Source organism: Procambarus clarkii, chromosome 69 (assembly GCF_040958095.1).
Source record: "Procambarus clarkii isolate CNS0578487 chromosome 69, FALCON_Pclarkii_2.0, whole genome shotgun sequence".
NCBI lineage: Eukaryota > Metazoa > Arthropoda > Malacostraca > Decapoda > Cambaridae > Procambarus > Procambarus clarkii.
The window spans coordinates 23596596-23615604 of NC_091218.1; the positions used below are offsets into that span (position 1 = coordinate 23596596).

Here is a 19009-nt window from a genome sequence, read left to right on the forward strand (position 1 = left end):
GAACTGGAGTAGTGGTTACTTTGATCTTTTGGGATGTAGATTACATAGGTTAACCCAGACAGTGCTCTGTTTTGATTCGCTTACATTTTTGGGTACTTCCCCGATCAATGACAATTATGACGTACTTTAAATGTAAAGTGCTCATAAGCCATTGCTCCCTGTGCTCCCCATTGGTCCCCTGTGCTTCTCTGAGGGGACCAGGTTCTAACTCGTGGTTCCCGGTAGGCATAAGAACACCTGTGACTGATGACCTCAGACTAATATAGCACATATCAGTTCGGATAGCTTGAGGGAGCCTCCCGGGCTCACCCAGAAAATGGCATTTCATTACATTCAGTGCTGTTTTTTTGGGAAACCCCCCTTGGTAGCTCACCATAGCTTGTGCTCTAGTGAAACCATGCTATGAGAAGTGTAGTAGGCCTCTTGAGAACCACTTTCTGTGGAAACCAGAACCAGAATTTAGAGCTCTGAGGCAATATGAGCAGGGAGATCATTGGAAAAATTTAAAGCCAAGGAAAAACCCACCAGTAAGATAAGCGAAACAAATTAAATTGCTGTCTGAAGATATAGACACGAAAGTGTTGTTACTAGTGAACAACAACTGTTGTTGTTGTTCACCAGCAACAACACGAAAAATTGAACATCGAGCCTTGATGTGCTCAACCACCTCTAAGACGGCAGCCCAGGTCACCCAGAGTTCAGGTTTAGCCACAACCCTCACTCATGTGCCTGGTGCAAGTAGTGTGTGCGCACACTTTGTGGAACCCTCTGAGCTGCTCTGATTACAGCTAAGTAGTATTGGCAAACCTGTTATGTAGTACTGTGATGGGTCATTACTTTGTTTTGTTCCCTTTGTTTCATAATTGTGTTTAGTTCTTCTGTTACTGTTGTGCTTGATATATTTAGCTGTTGTTTACTTACCCTCCCAGCTTTACCCGTTAATTTGGGCTCCCAAATGGCCTCAGCTTAAGGACCCGCAGGAGGTGATGGGATAGAGACTGGCAGATGCGTCTTCAGTGGCTGTTGCTTCTGAGGCCTTTGAGGCTCTGCAATCTATCCTAAGAGTCCCCTTTATCCTGTGGAATTTACTTAGAGGTTCATCTTGTAGGGATTGGGGACATAACTTGTTGAGACTCAGCCTTATCATTCTTTCCAGTCTTAGGATTCTAGGTGAGAGGGTGGGGTGTTGATGTAGGCTTTGTCCCTGACCCGTTTTCTTTAAGAGTTGTGTAGGGTCTCATGAATTTGGGGTTGCATTTTAACCCCTCTATAATAATTTAGTTCATAGCCCCTTAGGGTTTGTTACTCTGTACAGAGATGTTCTTGTTCCCTCCAGTCCAGCATGAGCTTGATTCCTCTTCCACTTATCTGTAAGTACATTTCTGAGTCCGAGTTTGTGGCTGGCTTGGATTTGCCCTGTTCATATTGTTTCCCTTCCATTTCCTGATTGCAATACAAGATCCTGGCTTCTTCCTGGCTGCAGTATAAGGTTCCCAGCATTGTCCTGTCTGTGGTGTAAGGACCCATCTTTGTCCTGCCTGTGGTATAATGTCCTGGCTTCGTCCTGGCTTACTGTTTTGGACAAGTGGCAGCTATTTGTCAGATTGAGTAGAAGGCTGCATCAGTCTTTCAGATCTTTCTTGTGGGCTCCTTCTTTGAGGCTGTTAATGCAGCAGGACCTCGTTTATGAAATTTTTGCATGGCCCAAACAATTCTTGTTCAGTGAATCAAATAAATATTATTTATCCACTGCAGGGGAACATGTGGGAAATGTAGAAAGATTTCAAGGAACAGACATAGAGAATTATATGTTACATATGTAAAAACTAATTTCACTTTTCTTGTGCAGAAGTGAATAATAATAAAGGACTGTGAGAAGGTCACAGTCTTTGAATATGCAAAAAAGATTTGCATAATTGGAACATATTAACAGATCTCATGGAAAACATGCGTCATGGCTGTAAAATGACTTTCGTGAAAACCTACCCATTCAACCAGAATGGGGAAAAAAAAGAAAATTTTAATGCAGTCAGAAGCTGCTGAAACTGAAATAATAGAAAAAGTACAAGAACAGGAAAAGAAAACTAGGAATCAAACTTGCCCTTCATAAATGGCATCCTCACTGTAGTAAATTGAGTATTTGGAGAATTCACAGAGATCCATACGGGTGATTACATGAACAGCGAGATCTGTATACAAAAATATAATTTATGTAGATGTGATAAGAGTAAATAGATCACATAGAGGAGTCAGGTTATATATTAAAGAGTACCTTGTATGCATAGAGCTCCTAAACTTTACAAATGAAGTGGTAGAGGTATTTGATATCTAAATACAGTACAGGAAATAATTACTATTATTATTCTAATATACAAACTGCTAGATGCAAAGGTTGAGAAATTCACCAAGCAGATGAATAAATAAAGAATTGCTTACATAGCATAATAAACCCAGTGCTATCCCAAAAAAGAAATTGAATCTCAAACAGGGAGATTGAAGAAATAGAGCAGCAGCTGAAGCATTCATATCAGGCTGAAGAAGTGCAATTGGAACAGAAACCTATACAAGAGATAAAGGAAAATCCAAAATATTTTTTCACATGTGAAATTAAAATAAAAAACCTCTACTGGTATTGGTCCAGTGCAGTACTTATAAGTGATGATTCATACACAGGATGGCAAAGAAATTTGTGAAAGCCTAAAAGAACAGCATGAGCTATGTGAAGTACAACAATAAGCAACTTGAAAGTTGAGGATAGCTTTAAGAATGATATCCAAATACCCTGACAATATAACTGATATTAACACGAACATAGCAGACTTTGAAATAGAAATCTACAACGTGCATAACCGGGACACATACACACATAGAATTCCATATTTATAAAGAAATGCAAAGTGTCAGTAGTACGAATGCTCAGTGTAATTTGAAGAAAGAGATTGGATACAGGGGAGATACCAGAAGCACTTAAATCAGCAGTCAAATCAGCGTAAGAGTCAAAATCCAGTTGTCGGTGGTCAGTGTTATTGTTAAATATCACATTATCTTGTGCTCTGCATTTGCCTTTTTTTATTTTATTTACAAGATGTCATACAGCACTCATTATGCTGAGGGTGGTAAGAGAAAGTGGAAATATATTTCCATTGAACAGAAAATGCTCATTAACAAGAGGTGGTGTAGGCATAGCCACCTCAATACTGCCACACTTTGATGTGCAGATCTTGTTTATTTTGTTCAGTGTGCATAGCAAATAATTGACACATATAAAATATTGACTCCGAATTATTTGACAATGATTGCTTGATCATATTTGACAGGCAAAACAAAGAATGCATAATAAATTAATTTTCAGTGATTTTTTTTTTGTTTTTTTCAGTGTTGGATGAAGGTTGGTTAGGATGGGTTTGTACTTACCTAATTGTGCTTGAGGGTTATTATGAATATATTCCACTACACTACTCTCCTGGTAAGGTAAGTAGCAAACCTGTATATGCATTACAGTGGTTATAGGCCCTCTCAAAACAGTAAAACACCTAATTGGTTGGGGCCCGACAAGGAAATATCTCGTGCACCCAATCGGCTTCGCCGCATATGGTTCTTCTGAGTGAATTCACACTGTTTGCTCCTGCTCTTTTCTGTAATCCCAGGGCTTGACATTTCCACGTCTAGGTACCCATGTTGGCCCTTGGCATTGATGGCAGTGGATCACAAGGCCTGCACTCTTTTGGTAGATATTTTTTGTTCATATTCAGCTTAGGAGATATTTTGGAGAGGTTCTGGGTTGATATCAATGCTCCCTTTGAAGCTCTTAAGTGGATTATTGTACTGTAACACAGATACTGTTCTCTAGTAATTCACTCTGGAGGTGGTGACAGATGTTTATCCAGATCTCCATGCCTACTAGCTGGTCATCTTTGACTTTCTTCAGGGGGGTCCACTTGCTTTTCCTAATAGTTGTCAACCCATTTCTTCACTTCCTTTTATTAAAAGGAGGATATTTGTCAAGTTTTGGTGTTAGCAGTACCATATTTTTAAGTCTCTCGACCAAGTGTTGTGATTGTGCTAGAGGCCCCCTGTTCCATCTCATCAGACCAGATAATGCTGTTTTTTAGACTTGGATAGGGGTTTTGGGGTGCGGGTTGCCCAGGTGCATGCGATGGCCTATAGCTCAAATCTTGCAGCTTTTTTTGGACTTTTGCCCAGGTCTGGTTTCTGGCAGGATGTCTTGCAGTCTTCTATGAGTTGGTTCTTCTCTTCTTCCAGAGTGGTTAAAACTCAAATTCCAGTTTTATGAAGAATAATGAATTTCATAAACCAGGCCAACATGGATTTAGCGCCTTGCAATTAATCAACTACAGTGACATTTGAATGAGGCATTAAAAGAGAAATAAAATGCAGAAGTTGTACACACAAACTTTGAAAAAGCATTTGATAAATGTGACATGGGGTTATAGCACATAAAGTGAGGTCCAAAATAATAACAGGTAAAATATGGTGATTGATATTCCACATGTTAAAAAAAAGTGTGATGTCTAATATTGATAAATTCCACATACCCTCAACCACTATGACAAAATCACAAAAACATTAGTAGAAAAACAAAATGCAGATGTTATATACATCGATTTTGTAAAGACCATGATTGACTGTTACTCTTTGCATTCCGTTTTAGACAGAAAATTTAAAATCAAACACCCCAATTTATTGTTATTTCTAGTGATCTCATTTATGGGCTATCATTCCATAATCACACTTATCGTGTGAAAAAATTGCTGACCTGGAGACCGTGCAGAGATCTTTTATTGCTAGAATCCATCCAGTAAAACATCTAAACTATTGGGACCGACTAAAATGCCTAAATCTGTATTCTCTTGAGCGCAGGCGGGAGAGATACTTAGTACTTAATAATTTACACATGGAAAATAGTAGAGGGCTGGTCCCAAACCTGCACACGGAAATAACATCATATGAGACCAGAAGGCATGGCCGGATGTGCAGAATACCCCCGTTGAAAAGCAGAGGTGCAATAGAGAACTATCAACATCAGAGGCCCGTGACTGTTCAACATGTTTTCACTACACATAAGGGACATAACTGGCCTGCTCCTCACAGTGTTCGAGAGAGAACTCGACAAATACCTCTAAAGAATACCTGATCAACCAGACTGTGATTCATATGTCAGGCTGCAAGCAGTGGTTTCCAACAGCATGGTTGACCAATCCGGCAACTAGGAGGCCTGATAGACGACTGGGCCGCAGGGTCGCTAAGCCCCGAAAGCATCTCAAGGTAACGCTCAAGGTTGCCAATGTGGAAAGGTTGTGAAATGCTGGTTGTGGTTAATAATCCTTGTACCAATGAACATCTTTACATTCTACCTGCCTTGTGTCTGTCTACCTTGTGTACCTTCCGGGGATCAACAGTCCTGCGGCCCAGTCTCTGACCAGGCCTCCCGGTTGGTCGTCTGGTCAACCAGATGTGGTTGACTGTTGGATATGGCTGCTTGCAGCCAGAGGTATGAATCACAGCCTGGTTGATCATGTATTCTTTGGAGGTGTTTGTCGAGTTCTCTCTTGAACACTGTGAGAGGCGGGCCAGTTATGCTCCTTACATGTGGTGGAAGAATGTTGAAAAGTCTTGGGCTCCTGAGGTTGATAGTTCTCCCTCAGCATACCTATTGCACCTCTGCTTTTCAATGGGGGTATTTTGCACATCCTGCTCTGACTACTAGTCTCATGTGATGTTATTTCTGTGTTGAGATTTGAAACCAGTAATATCTTCCATGTATAGATTATTATGTCTCTGTCTCTCTCTCTCTCTCTCTCTCTCGCCTGCGTTGTAAAGAATACAGATTTAGAACTTTTATTTGGTTCCAGTAATTAAGATGACTTGTAGAGTGAAATCTAACCGAGAGGATCTTTGTACACTTGCTAGGTCAGCAATTTCTCTGGCTCTGAATGGGGCTGTTAGAGTGCAACAATATTCCACCATAGAAAGCACTAGTGTCTTGAAAAGTGTCACTGTCCTTGTTTGGTGGTCCTTAAAGTCCTTAGTCATTTTTCTTGCAGTCGTGACAGCTACTTTATGGTGTTCTATAAAGGTAAGATCGACATGATTACTCCTAGATCCTTTACGTTGCTTTTTCGTTCTATAGTGTTGTTTGATTCCGTTTTTAAATTTTCATTAAAAGCTTCATTAACCCTGAAACCGCGCATATTGGGGGGCCCGGAAGCAAAAAATATTCAAAATATGTAAAAATAACTTAAAAGTTAAGCAAATCTCCAACTTATTGGCTTCAGTGTCGTGAAACTTTCATCAAAACATTTTCAGAAATTCATTTTAGATGAATTTTTAAAAAATAAAAAAGTGTTGATAAGGAGAACAGCTTCTATTAACTGGAACTGAGGGATAATGCAGTAATAAAGAAATGCTAGCAAGCATTTGGATGCTCATCACCACAAAATTTTTTATATCTTTCCAGTTTTCTGATATCAATTTTCATGTTACCTCTTTCATTTTGGTATCAAATTGTTTGCAATCTAAAGGTGCGCATTTTAAAACTAGTCCCATAACAATAGCACAATAAATGGAATTTTAACAAATACCAGTACTATATTTTAAAATTTGGACTACAAAAGTATTTATAATCTTTTAAGTGTTCAGACCTCAATTGTCAGGCTACATTATTGTATCAAATTGTGCGCAGTCTAAAGGAGCTCATTTTGAAACCACTCCCAGATTGATCGAATAAAATTTAAATTTTTAACAAATAGTGTTCTTTAAAAGGATGGACACAAGCACGAGTCCACCACTCGGCACAGGGAGGAAAAATTATGGACTCATTATGAGTCAGGGGAGAGTGATAGTGTTAAATTAATTAATTAAATTAACACTATCGCACGCTGTGCGGACGAGTCGCAGACTCTGACATTATGCTCCCGATGGTGCAGGCGAGCATGCGGCGACACCGAAATGTGTATACTCGTTTCAGTTTTCTCACCTTAATTCTCGTGCTACATCGTTCGTTTTGGTATCATTGTGTTTGCAATAGAATTCCCTACAGAGGAACAAATCCACAATCCCTACAGGGGCCTCGTAGCCTGGTGGATAGCGCGCAGGACTCGTAATTCTGTGGCGCGGGTTCGATTCCCGCACGAGGCAGAAACAAATGGGCAAAGTTTCTTTCACCCTGAATGCCCCTGTTACCTAGCAGTAAATAGGTACCTGGGAGTTAGTCAGCTGTCACAGGCTGCTTCCTGGGGTGTGTGTGTGGTGTGGAAAAGAAAAGTAGTTAGTAAAAACAGTTGATTGACAGTTGAGAGGCGGGCCGAAAGAGCAAAGCTCAAATCCCGCAAACACAACTAGGTGAATACAACTAGGTGAACTAGGTGAATACAAGGGCCGTGACGAGGATTCGAACCTGTGTCCGAGAGCATCAAAGACACTGCCTTAATCGACAATATATGCATATATATATCGACTATACATATGCATATATCTCTACAGGGATATATGCATGTAAGGTCCAAAAGCCTGCCGTGACTCCCCACAGCAAAGCCTAAAGTCAGCAAAGTTACCCGTGAGCGCCCAAAATCAATAAACTGTGTATACTCGTTTCAGTTTTCTCACCATATTACTCGTGCTACGTCGTTTGTTTTGCTATCATTGTGTTCGCAATAAAATTCTCTACAGGGGTATATGCATATAAGGTCTAAAATCCTGGCGTGCCTCTCCACAGCAAAGCCTAAAGTCGGCCAAGTTACCCGTGAACGAGCACCAATTGGCACACCTGCAGACTAATGTATATATACTCATTCATTTTGATAACATAAATTTTTGTTTTACGTGTTTCACTTTGGTATCAAATTGTTCACAAAATAAAGGCACATATTTTAAAGCTAATCCCAAAATAATAGAACAATAAATGGAATATGAACAAATATTTTAACTTTTGGACACTCATCACCACAAAATTATTTATATATTTCCAGTGTTCTAACACCAATTTTCGTGTTACGTCTTTCATTTTGGTATCAAATTGTTCGCATTATAAAGGCACATATTTTAAAACTAGTCCCATAGTAATAGAACAATTAATGGAATTTTAGCAAATTTTCAAATTTGGACCACAAAAGTATTTATTATCTTTCCAGTGTTCTGACATAAATTTTCGTGTCACGTCTTTCATTTTGGTATCAAATTGTTCTCAATATAAAGGCACGTATTTTAAAACTAGTTCCATAATAATAGAACAATAAATGCAATTTTAACATATTTCAATTTTTGGACGCTCAACACCACAAAATTATTTATAATCAATGGCACCTCGACTTACCCCGACTTTACCGGCAGGCTTTACCCCTTACCCCCCCATTGCCCCGACTTAGGATAATTTCGAGTTACGATGTAAATTTGATCAAAAAATGCGACTTGACTTATGATAGTGTCATTGACTAACGATATTTGTTGGTACACGTTTGGGTCGACCGAGCGTGTGGTTCCCGGTGACGTGGGTTGACCTGCCTCAGTTTACTACAGCCACCCACTTAGTGATGATCACGCCTATAAGAAATTCCAATTTTGTGGCGATTTTTTGCTTTTTGAACATTAAACTGATTATTATATATCACACCATGTGTCCCAAGAAAGTCAGTGGTAAGGTTCAACACATGAAAACCCTTGTAAGGATGACTATAGAGCAAAACTAAGAGATGCTCGTAAATATGAAGATGGTGTGCGGGTTGTTGAACTAGCTAGGCAGTACAACAAATCTCAGTCAATGATATCCCCCATACTTGCTAAGAAAAGGGACATTATGAGTGCTAAAGTGGCGAAATTGGTATCAATAATCACGAAACATAGAACACAAACACTTGAGGATGTTGAACAGTTGTTATTAATTTGGATACACAACAAGGAGTTAGCGGGTGATAGCGTTTCAGAGGCCATCATTTGTGAAAAGGCAAGAAAATTGCATGAAGATCTTGTAAAGAAAACCCCTGGATCGAGTGATGCAGAAATGAAAGAGTTTTAGGTGAGCAGGGGATGGTTTGAGAAATTTAGAAAATCCTCACAATGCTCCTGCCCATCCTCCAGGCTTGGAGGATTCATTGATGGAGGAATTTAGTTTTGTTACAGTAAAGGCGTGAACAATTTCTTCAGTATTTCTCCAATACTCTCCATATTTAAAAGCAATTCTGAAGTTAGAAAGTGTAGTATAGGCTCCTTGCACAATGTTCTTAATGTGGTCCTCAGATGTGTTTTCTATCTAGAACCTCCCCTAGATCCCTTTCTTTGTCAGAATTCTTTAAAGATTCCTCAAATAATTTATAGGTTGTGTGGGCTCTATGTTCTCTTATTCCACATTCCATAACATGGCATATATTCACATTAAATTCCATTTGCCAAGTGTTCCATATACTTATTTTGTCCAGGTCTTCTTGAAGGGCATGACAGTCATCTTTCTTATCTTCCCTATTATCTAAGCATCATCAGCAAGCATGTTCGTATAATTCTGTATTCTAACTGGTAGACCGTTTACGTAGACAATGAACATTACCGGTGCAAGAATTGAATCCTTTGGTGCTCCACTTGTGACATTCCTCCAATCCGATACATTGCCTCTGATTACGGCCCTCATTTTTCTGTCAGTCAGGAAATTTTTCATCCATGTTAGAAGCTTGCTTGTCACCCCTCCAATATGTTCCAGTTTCCAGAACAACCTCTTAGGTGGAACTCTGTCGAAAGCCTTTTTTAGGTCCAGATAGATGCAATCAACCCAACCATCTCTTTCCTGTAAAATCTCTGTTGCTCGATCATAGAAACTGAGTAAGTTCGTTGCACAGGATCTTCCAGATCGAAAACCATACTGTCTGTATGATATTATATCATTTTTCTCCAGGTGTTCAAATCATTTAGTTTTAATTATTTTTTCCAATATTTTGACAATGACACTTGTCAATGATACAGGTCTATAATTAGGGGGGTCTTCCCTGCTGCCACTTTTGTAGATTTTAACCATGTTAGCCTTTTACCACACATCAGCTACAACTCCTGTAAACAGGGATGCCTGAAAAATCAGTTGGAAGTTGAATGCTGAGCTCAGGTGCACATTCTCTCAGAACCCATGGTGAAACTCCATCTGGACCAACTGCTATGTTCTTACTTAGCTCCTTGAGCATTCTTTCCACTTCGTCTCTAGACACCTCTATGTGCTTTGTGTTGTTCTCTGGAATTCATATTGTGTCTGGTTCCCTGAAGATTTCATTTTGTACAAACACACTTTGGAATTTTTCGTTTGATGTTTCACACATTTCCTTTTCATTTAACGTGAATCTATTTCCAATTTTCAACCTCTGAATATTATCCTTTACCTGCAATTTGTTGTTTATGAATTTATAGAATAGACCTGGTTCTGTTTTACAATTGTCTGCAATCCCTTTTCCAAAATTTCTTTGTATCGCTGGTATGTTTGAGGGTTTGGCCTCTTCCTATATTGTTTCCATTTTTGTGTCCTTTGGTCTCTGGCCCTCTCGCAATTTCTGTTGAACCAATCATGTTTCCTAGTTCTGCATCTGTTTTAGTATAAATTTTTTGTGCCTTTCACATACATTTCACAAAACTTGACATACATCTCATTTACTTCCTTGCCTAGCAACAACTCTGTCCAATTATACTCATTAAAAAAATTTCTAAGATTGCATAATGTCCTCTCCTGAAGTCAGGTTTTTCAACTGCTTCGACCTCCTTATTTTCTTCCAGATTATAACGCATTGCATACTTTATTCTCAAAAAGACATGGTCACTTTTACCTAAGGGAGGAAGGTACTGAATGTCAAATATCTCTTCCTCCTTCCTAGTAAATATCAAATCTAGCATGGAGGGAACATTCCCTTCCCTCATCCTCGTAGCTTGTTTAACACAATCGGTCACCGGACAGGCGTGCGGTCAACTTAGGGGCCATGCACCCGACGTGCGGGCAAGCACGCAGTGACACCAAAATGTGTATACCCGTTTCAGCTTTCTTACCTTAATTCTTGTGCTACGTTGCTCATTTTGGTATCATTGTGTTCGCAATTAAATTCCTTACAGGTGTGTATAAATATAATGTCCAAAAGCCTGGCGTGACTTCCAACAGCAAAGCCTAAAGTCGGCAAAAGTTACCAGTGAGCGCACAAAATCAATAAAATGTGCATACTCGTTCCATTTTTCTCACCTTAATTCTCGTGCTACGTTGCTCGTTTTGGTATCATTGTGTTTGCAATTAAATTCCCTACAGATGTGTATGAATATAATGTACAAAAGTTTGGAGTGCCTCCCTGCAGAAAAGCCTAAAGTTACCCGTGAACGAGCACCAATTTGTACACTGCAACCTAATGTGTATACTCGTTCAGTTTGATAATATAAATTTTCGTGTTACGTCTTTCATTTTGGTATCAAATTGTTCGCAATAAAAAGGCGCGTATTTTAAAACTAGTCCCATAATAATAGAACAATAACTGGAATTTTAACAAATATTTTAATTCTGGAAGCTCATCATCACAAAATTATTTATATCTTTCCAGTGTTCTGACATAAATTTTTGTTACATCTTTCATTTTGGTATCAAATTGTTCGCGACGTAAAGGCGCGCATTTTAAAACTAGTCCCAACATAATAGCATAATAAATAGAATTTTAACAAATATTTTAAAATTTTGACCAAAAGCCTATTTATAATCATACAAGTGTTCGGACATCAAGTTTCATGTTACATCTTTCATTTTGGTATCAAATTGTGTGCATTCTAAAGGCGCTTATTTTGATACTATCCCGTGGTCGATTGGATAAAAAATGAATTTTATACAAATACTTTTTTGTAGTGGACGCAAGTCCGTTCCAAAGTTAGGACTCGGGAGAAAAATAATGGACGCGAGTCCGGTCCAAAGTTACCGATAGTGTTAACATGTTGATACAAGAATGTTTCCAGGATGAGGTCTACAAATCTACAGGTCCAAAAAACCTCTGTTCTAGCTTCATATGCTTCCCAGTCTATGGATTTCAAGTTGAAGTTCCCGACTATCAACAGTTGTGATCTATCTATCTGCTCTGGCTATAATCTCTCTCATTATTGTTATATGACCCTCTCGTTTACTATCTAGCTCCTCCTTTGTCTATGTGTTGCTTGGCAGTGGACTATATGCATTTATGATCATTAGTTTATCATCCTCGTTGCAGATCTCTAGTGCTATTACGTCAACTTCTCGTGAACTGGCAATCATTATTTTGTTCACCATTAGGTGTTCTTTCACCAGCACAGCAACACCACCACCTTTCCTACTTTTTCTGTCCCGTCTCCAAATTGAGTTGCCCCTTGGAAATATGACCTCATTTAAAATAACATCTTCAAGTTTCGTCTGCAGCTGTATTACATCACTTAACTCCAGTATCTTTGATCTCACTCCATCTACATTGGTGTATACTATTTTCAGGAACATATTCCCGCTCTCCTTATTTTTCACTACCCCTCTCTAGCAATTTTTGGTTTGCCTTTTTGTACCATTTTACTGGCCTGCCTACCCCTATCACTTTGTAGAAAAAAAAAAAATTATTTCTTTTTCTTTTCTGCTCTCATTTAGACGTTTTGCCTCTACGAGGTTTAGTTTCAGCTTCTCTCTGTCTTCTCTTGAAAGATGTCGTCTTAACGACCACACTTTCCCATCCTTATCACTTTGTAATTTTCTAGCATTCCTTAGTACTTCTTCCATCTGTTTGGCACTGTTTAGGGTGATCCTCAAAAGTCGATCTTTTCCTCTTATGTACCTGCCTATTCTCCTGTAGTCGCACACATTCTCTATGGTAGTAAAACCTTCCACAAGGCCAACAATTTTATCTACTACTTTCGCTTCTTCTACAGCTCTTTTCTGACCTAGATGTTATCTCCTTTTCTTTGCAACCTAAAATTATCAGGGACTTACTCCGATCAACTGTGTTTTGCACCAACTTCGGGTTAAATGCCAATTCCTTTCTCACTTCAAGCCTAATGTTTGTTTTATCCTGGTTGCTGCAGTGTTTGGCTTCCTTTACTGCTTCTATTTTTTTCCTTCTCCTTGGCCACTTGTGCATAGGTGAGTTGCATATCTTTCTTGCACTGTTCTATTCCCTGTGTAACTTCCTCTATCTGTGCTGACAAAGGCTGTTTCTCCTGTTTAATTTCCTTACCTAACCTATTGTAATCATTTATTTTTAAATTTGCTTTAACTTCTTCCAAAGCTATTTTTAAGAGTTTATTTTCCTCTACCATGGCTTTGCAATTTGTTTCCAATTGATTCTTGTCCTTGCACAAGTCTTTCACCAAACCCTCAAGACATAAAACTTTGCTACACAAATGGTCATTACTTTCTTTCAATTTACTGATTATTTCTACTCAAGAGTTCACTATAGTATCTAATTTTACCAACTTGTATAGACTGCTTATATCAATGCTTTCTTCATTGAATCCCCCAAAATCAAGCTCTGTTTTGTTTTTCCTCTTGGTGGCGGCCATCTTGAATGTTCTTGTCTTCACTGGAAATACTAGGGCAACTTTTTCTCATCCAATTTTTTCACTTCCCTTAACACATTCCTGTTATCTCACTTATTTTTCAAAAGCACTATACCGTTATGTTCCCTGGGACACCACTCACTATCATCAACCTGTACTATAATACTTAGGATTGTTAAAATATGCTGGAGCTCCTCTGCAAGTGTTGACATTAGGGGTGGTCACCTTTTGAATTTTGTGTGTGTAATTACCTAAGTGTAGTTACAGGATGAGAGCTACGCTCGTGGTGTCCCGTCTTCCTAGCACTCTGTCATATAACGCTTTGAAACTACTGACGGTCTTGGCCTCCACCACCTTCTCACCTAACTTGTTCCAACCGTCTACCACTCTGTTTGCGAGAGTGAATTTTCCTATATTTCTTCGGCATCTGTGTTTAGCTAGTTTAAATCTATGACCTCTTGTTCTTAAAGTTCCAGATCTCGGGAAATCTTCCTTAATGATTTTATCAATTCCTGTTACTATTTTGTACGTAGTGATCATATCACCTTTTTTTTCTGTCTTCTAGTTCTGGCATATTTAATCCCTCTAACCTCTCTTCGTAGCTCTTGCCCTTCAGTTCTGGGAGCCACTTAGTAGCATGACTTTGCACCTTTTCCAGTTTGTTGATGTGCTTCTTAAGATATGGGTACCACACAACCGCTGCATATTCTAGCTTTGGCCTAACAGAAGTGGTGAACAATTTCTATAGTACATTGCCATCCATGTATTTAAAAGCAATTGTGAAGTTAGAAAGCGTGGCATAGGCTCCTCGCACAACATTCTTTATGTGTTCCTCAGGTGATAGTTTTCTATCTAGAACCACCCCTAGATCTCTCTCTTTATCAGAATTCTTTAAAGATTTCTCACATAATATATAGGTTGTGTGGGGTCTCTGTTCTCCTATTCCACATTACATAACATGGCATTTATAAATATCAAATTCCATTTGCCAAGTGGTGCTCCATATACTTATTTTGTCCAGGTCATCTTGATAGGCATGACAATCATCTAGGTTTCTTATCCTTCCTATTATCTTAGCATCATCAGCAAACACGTTCATATAATTCTGTATACCAACTGGTAGATCATTTATGTAGACAATAAACATCACTGGTGCAAGAACTGAACCCAGTGATCCTCCACTTGTGACATTTCTCCAGTCCGATACATTGCCTCTGATTATGGCCCTCATTTTTCTATGTCAGAAAATTTTTCATCCATGTTAGAAGCTTACCTGTCACCCCTCCAATATTTTCCAGTTTCCAGAACAACATCTTATGTGGAACTCTGTTGAAAGCCTTTTTTAGGTCTAGATAGATGCAGTCAACCCAACCATCTCTTTCCTGTAAAATCTCTGTGGCTCGATCATAGAAACTGAGTAAATTCGATACACAGGGTCTTCCAGATCGAAAACCATACTGTCTGTCTGATATTATATCATTTCTCTCCAGGTGTTCTACCCAATTTGTTTTGTTTAGTTTTCTTATACTTTCACTATTACACTTGTTAATGATACAGGTCTATAAATGAGGGGGTCTTCCCTGCTGCCACTTTTGTAGATTGGAACTATGTTAGCCTGTTTTCACAGCCTGTGTACTCACCTAGTTGTGTTTGCGGGGGTTGAGCTCTGGCTCTTTGGTCCTGCCTCTCAACCATCAATCAACAGGTCTACAGATTCCTGAGCCTATTGGGCTCTATCATATCTACACTTGAAACTGTGTATGGAGTCAGCCTCCACCACATCACTTCCTAATGCATTCCTTTTGTCAACCACTCTGACACTAAAAAAGTTCTTTCTAATATCTCTGTGGCTCATTTGGGCACTCAGTTTCCACCTGTGTCCCGTTGTGCATGTTCCCCCTTGTGTTAAATAGACTGTCTTTATCTACCCTATCAATTCCCTTCAGAATCTTGAATGTGGTGATCATGTCCCCCTTAACTCTTCTGTCTTCCAGCGAAGTGAGGTTTAATTCCCGTAGTCTCTCCTCGTAGCTCATACCTCTCAGCTCGGGTACTAGTCTGGTGGCAAACCTTTGAACCTTTTCCAGTTTAGTCTTATCCTTGACTAGATATGGACTCCATGCTGGGGCTGCATACTCCAGGATTGGCCTGGCATACGTATGTGGTATACAAAGTTCTGAATGATTCTTTACACAAGTTTCTGAATGCCGTTCGTATGTTGGCCAGCCTGGCATATGCCGCTGATGTTATCCGCTTGATATATGCTGCAGGAGACAGGTCTGGCGTGATATCAACCCCCAAGTCTTTTTCCTTCTCTGACTTCTGAAGAATTTCCTCTCCCAGATGATACCTTGTATCTGGCCTCCTGCTCCCTACACCTATCTTCATTACATTACATTTGGTTGGGTTAAACTCTAACAACCATTTGTTCGACCATTCCTTCAGCTTGTCTAGGTCTTCTTGAAGCCTTGAAGCCTCAAACAGTCCTCTTCTGTTTTAATCCTTCTCATAATTTTAGCATCGTCCGCAAACATTGAGAGAAATGAAGTGTGTGTGTGTGTGTGTGTGTGTGTAATATACACATTCATTTAGACTAACAATCGTGATACCACACGGATAATCATTTGTTCACCATCGGTCTGTCTTACAAATTTGTGAGTAAATACCATACAAATATGGTATTTAATGAAGATAAGTTCCAGCTCCTGCGCTACGGAAAAAGGAAAATATAAAAACGGAAACCACTTACAAAACGCAGTCAAATCATACATAGAATGAAAAAGCAATGTATAGGATTTAGGTGTACTCATGTTGGAAGATCTTCCCTTTAAAGAACACAATTAAATAGCCGTCGCAACTGCAAGAAAAATGACAGGTTGGATAACAAGAACCTTTTATACTAGAGATGCTATACCAATGATGATACTTTTCAAGAAGCTAGTATTTTCTAGAGTGGAATACTGTTGTACAGTGACAGCCCCTTTCAAAGCTGGAGAAATTGCTGACCTGGAGTGCGTGCAGAGACCCTTTACTACTAGAATCCACTCAGTAAAACATCTAAAGTACTGTATTGGGACCGACTAAAATGCCAATATCTGTATTCTCTTGAGTGCAGGCGGGAAAGACAGCATTATAATTTATATGGAAAATATTAAGAGGGGCTGGTCCCAATCCTGCACACAGAAATATCACCACATAGAACCAGAAGACATTTCAGGATGTGCAGAATACCCTGTTGAAAAGCAAGGGAGCAATAAGTACTCTTGAGAGAAAACTCTTATCAATATCAGAGGCCCGAGACTGTTCAACACGCATCCACTACTCACAAGGGGCATAACTGGCTGACCCCTCACAATGTTCAAGAGAGAACTTGATAAACACCTCCTAAGGATACCTGATCAACCTAGGCTGTGATTCATATGTCAGGCTGTGAGCAGCCATGTCCTACAGCCTGGTTGACCAGTCCAGCAACTAGGAAGCCTGGTAGAGGACAGGGCCACGCGGACGATGAGCCCTGAAATCATCGCAAGGTAACCGCAAGGTAAAAGCAAAGTAAGGTAAAGTCTTTTGCCATAATTACACCCAAATCCTTTTGTGTTCTATGGTATGATTACGACAAAATCAGATGATAAACAAAGGAGAAAAAACTAAAATCTAAAAACAAAAACAAAAAAAATCCTCCCAAAACCAAATTTTGTGGACATTGCTGAAAGTAACATATAAACATGGGCAATGTATTTATATGATATATAACAAAATAGAGCATAATAACATACTTATTCATTATTATTTGTGTTATTGTGTATTACTCAGCAATGCTATAAAGGCACCAGCTGCATGTCCACTTCATGGACACTTAATACTACTATTCTTCTTTGTGCGTCGGACAGGTGCTTGCATCTCTTTATTACTGCATTATCCCTCAGTTCCAGTTAATAGGAACTGTTCTCCTTATCAACATAATGTTGTTCTTTTTAAAAAATCGTCTAAAATCAATTTCTGGAAATATTTTGATGAAAGTTTCACGACGCTGAAGTTAATATAATAAATTGGAGATTTGTTTAATTTTTGAAGTAATTTTCAACACAGTAACACAGTCAGCTGATGCTCCATCCCTCACTAAAATGGTTCCTCCCAACATATTCCTTTTGCTGTTATTGCACTATTTACACACTGTTATATATAAGTATCTACATGTTTTGTTCACCATAGTGAACCACTAAATTGGTATGGTGAGTCAAAACAACAAGAGTGGCTGCCACACACCAGCCAGCAAGTGCCACCTCCTTCCCTTCCTCACCAACACCTCACTCGCCAACATTCCTCCTCCCACCATACCTGTTTTTGCTTTTATTACACTATATACAGACTTTATATAAGAGTCTACATGTTTTATTCACCATAACTGTACAACTAAGCTGGTTTGGTGAGTTCAGACAATATCAGAGATAGCCACACTGTCAGCTGATGCTCCCTCCCCAAAATGTTTCCTCCCCAGCATACTCCTTTTGCTGTTACTACACTATATACACACGTTATATATAAGTACATACATTTGTGTTCACCATAGCGAACCACCAAGCTGGTGTGGTGAGTCAACACAATAACAGGTTGCCACACAGAGTCAGCAGACGACGCTGCCTGCCTCCCTCACCAAGATTACTCCTCCCACCATACTACACACAGCACTAATTATCACCAAAATCCTGTTATCAGAATCCTGGTCATTTTATCACAGTCAGGGGTCTTCTGTAATACTATCATCACTAAATAATAGCAGCTAAATATATATTTTGACATATTTAGGCGATACAGTGGTCACAAGTTGAACAGCAGTTCTGTTAGCTCATGCTGCGTGCGCCAGCCTTGGTTGCTCACTCAGTAGCTAAGGCTCTTACACCCGGGAATGTTACCCAATTTTTTTGTTTAAATTGCGTCTGTTTACTAGAGTCCCTGAGAAAGCTGATGTGAACTCCGTGTATCTGTAGGACATGTAAATCGTGCGCGGCACCCTCAATTGTATATATTTGATGTGCGCAGTTTCAGTGTTAAGAAAAAGTTAGTCACGTTCCAGCAAGAAGTGCTAGACCAACCTAGGTTGTAGTGGATATGAGAGCCTGCAGGGTGCTCCAAGCAATGGTCTGTTTGACCAAACTACCAAAAGTTAAACCTGGCCCTAGGCCAGGACTGTGGAGTAGAATTCCTACCAGAACCCACTCCAGGTATGATCCAGGGACAGGGTATATAAAATGTTAATGCTCAGTGGTTCCCAAGAAACAAGTTACTGACCATTGAGGTAACTAGGTGTTGGTGTTTGGTCTCCTGAGATGCTGGTGTTTGAATCCTAGATGATGAGAGGGAGACAAACATGCAAAAAATAGGTAAAGTATATGATTATAAAAGTGCTGCCTAATTTAATTGAAATAAAGGTGGGTAGTATTGTAGACCATAATACAGTATACATGTTTTTCTGGCATAATTTTCATATAAA

At 39.3% G+C, this 19009-nt stretch overlaps 1 protein-coding gene across 7 annotated transcripts in view; it reads left to right on the top strand.

Annotated features, from left to right (window-relative positions):
* Nucleotides 1-19009, top strand: part of nej (nejire) — a 131838-nt gene that overhangs the window by 40589 nt on the left and 72240 nt on the right. For 5 of the 7 annotated variants that reach the window (XM_045765149.2, XM_069311245.1, XM_045765157.2 and 2 more), the window contains exon 3: nt 3377-3388. The exons of the other annotated variants lie outside the window; for them this stretch is intronic. In XM_045765149.2, coding sequence (XP_045621105.1) covers nt 3377-3388 — 12 coding nt within the window. The remainder of the gene's footprint in view (nt 1-3376; nt 3389-19009) is intronic. 7 annotated transcript variants of the gene reach the window in all.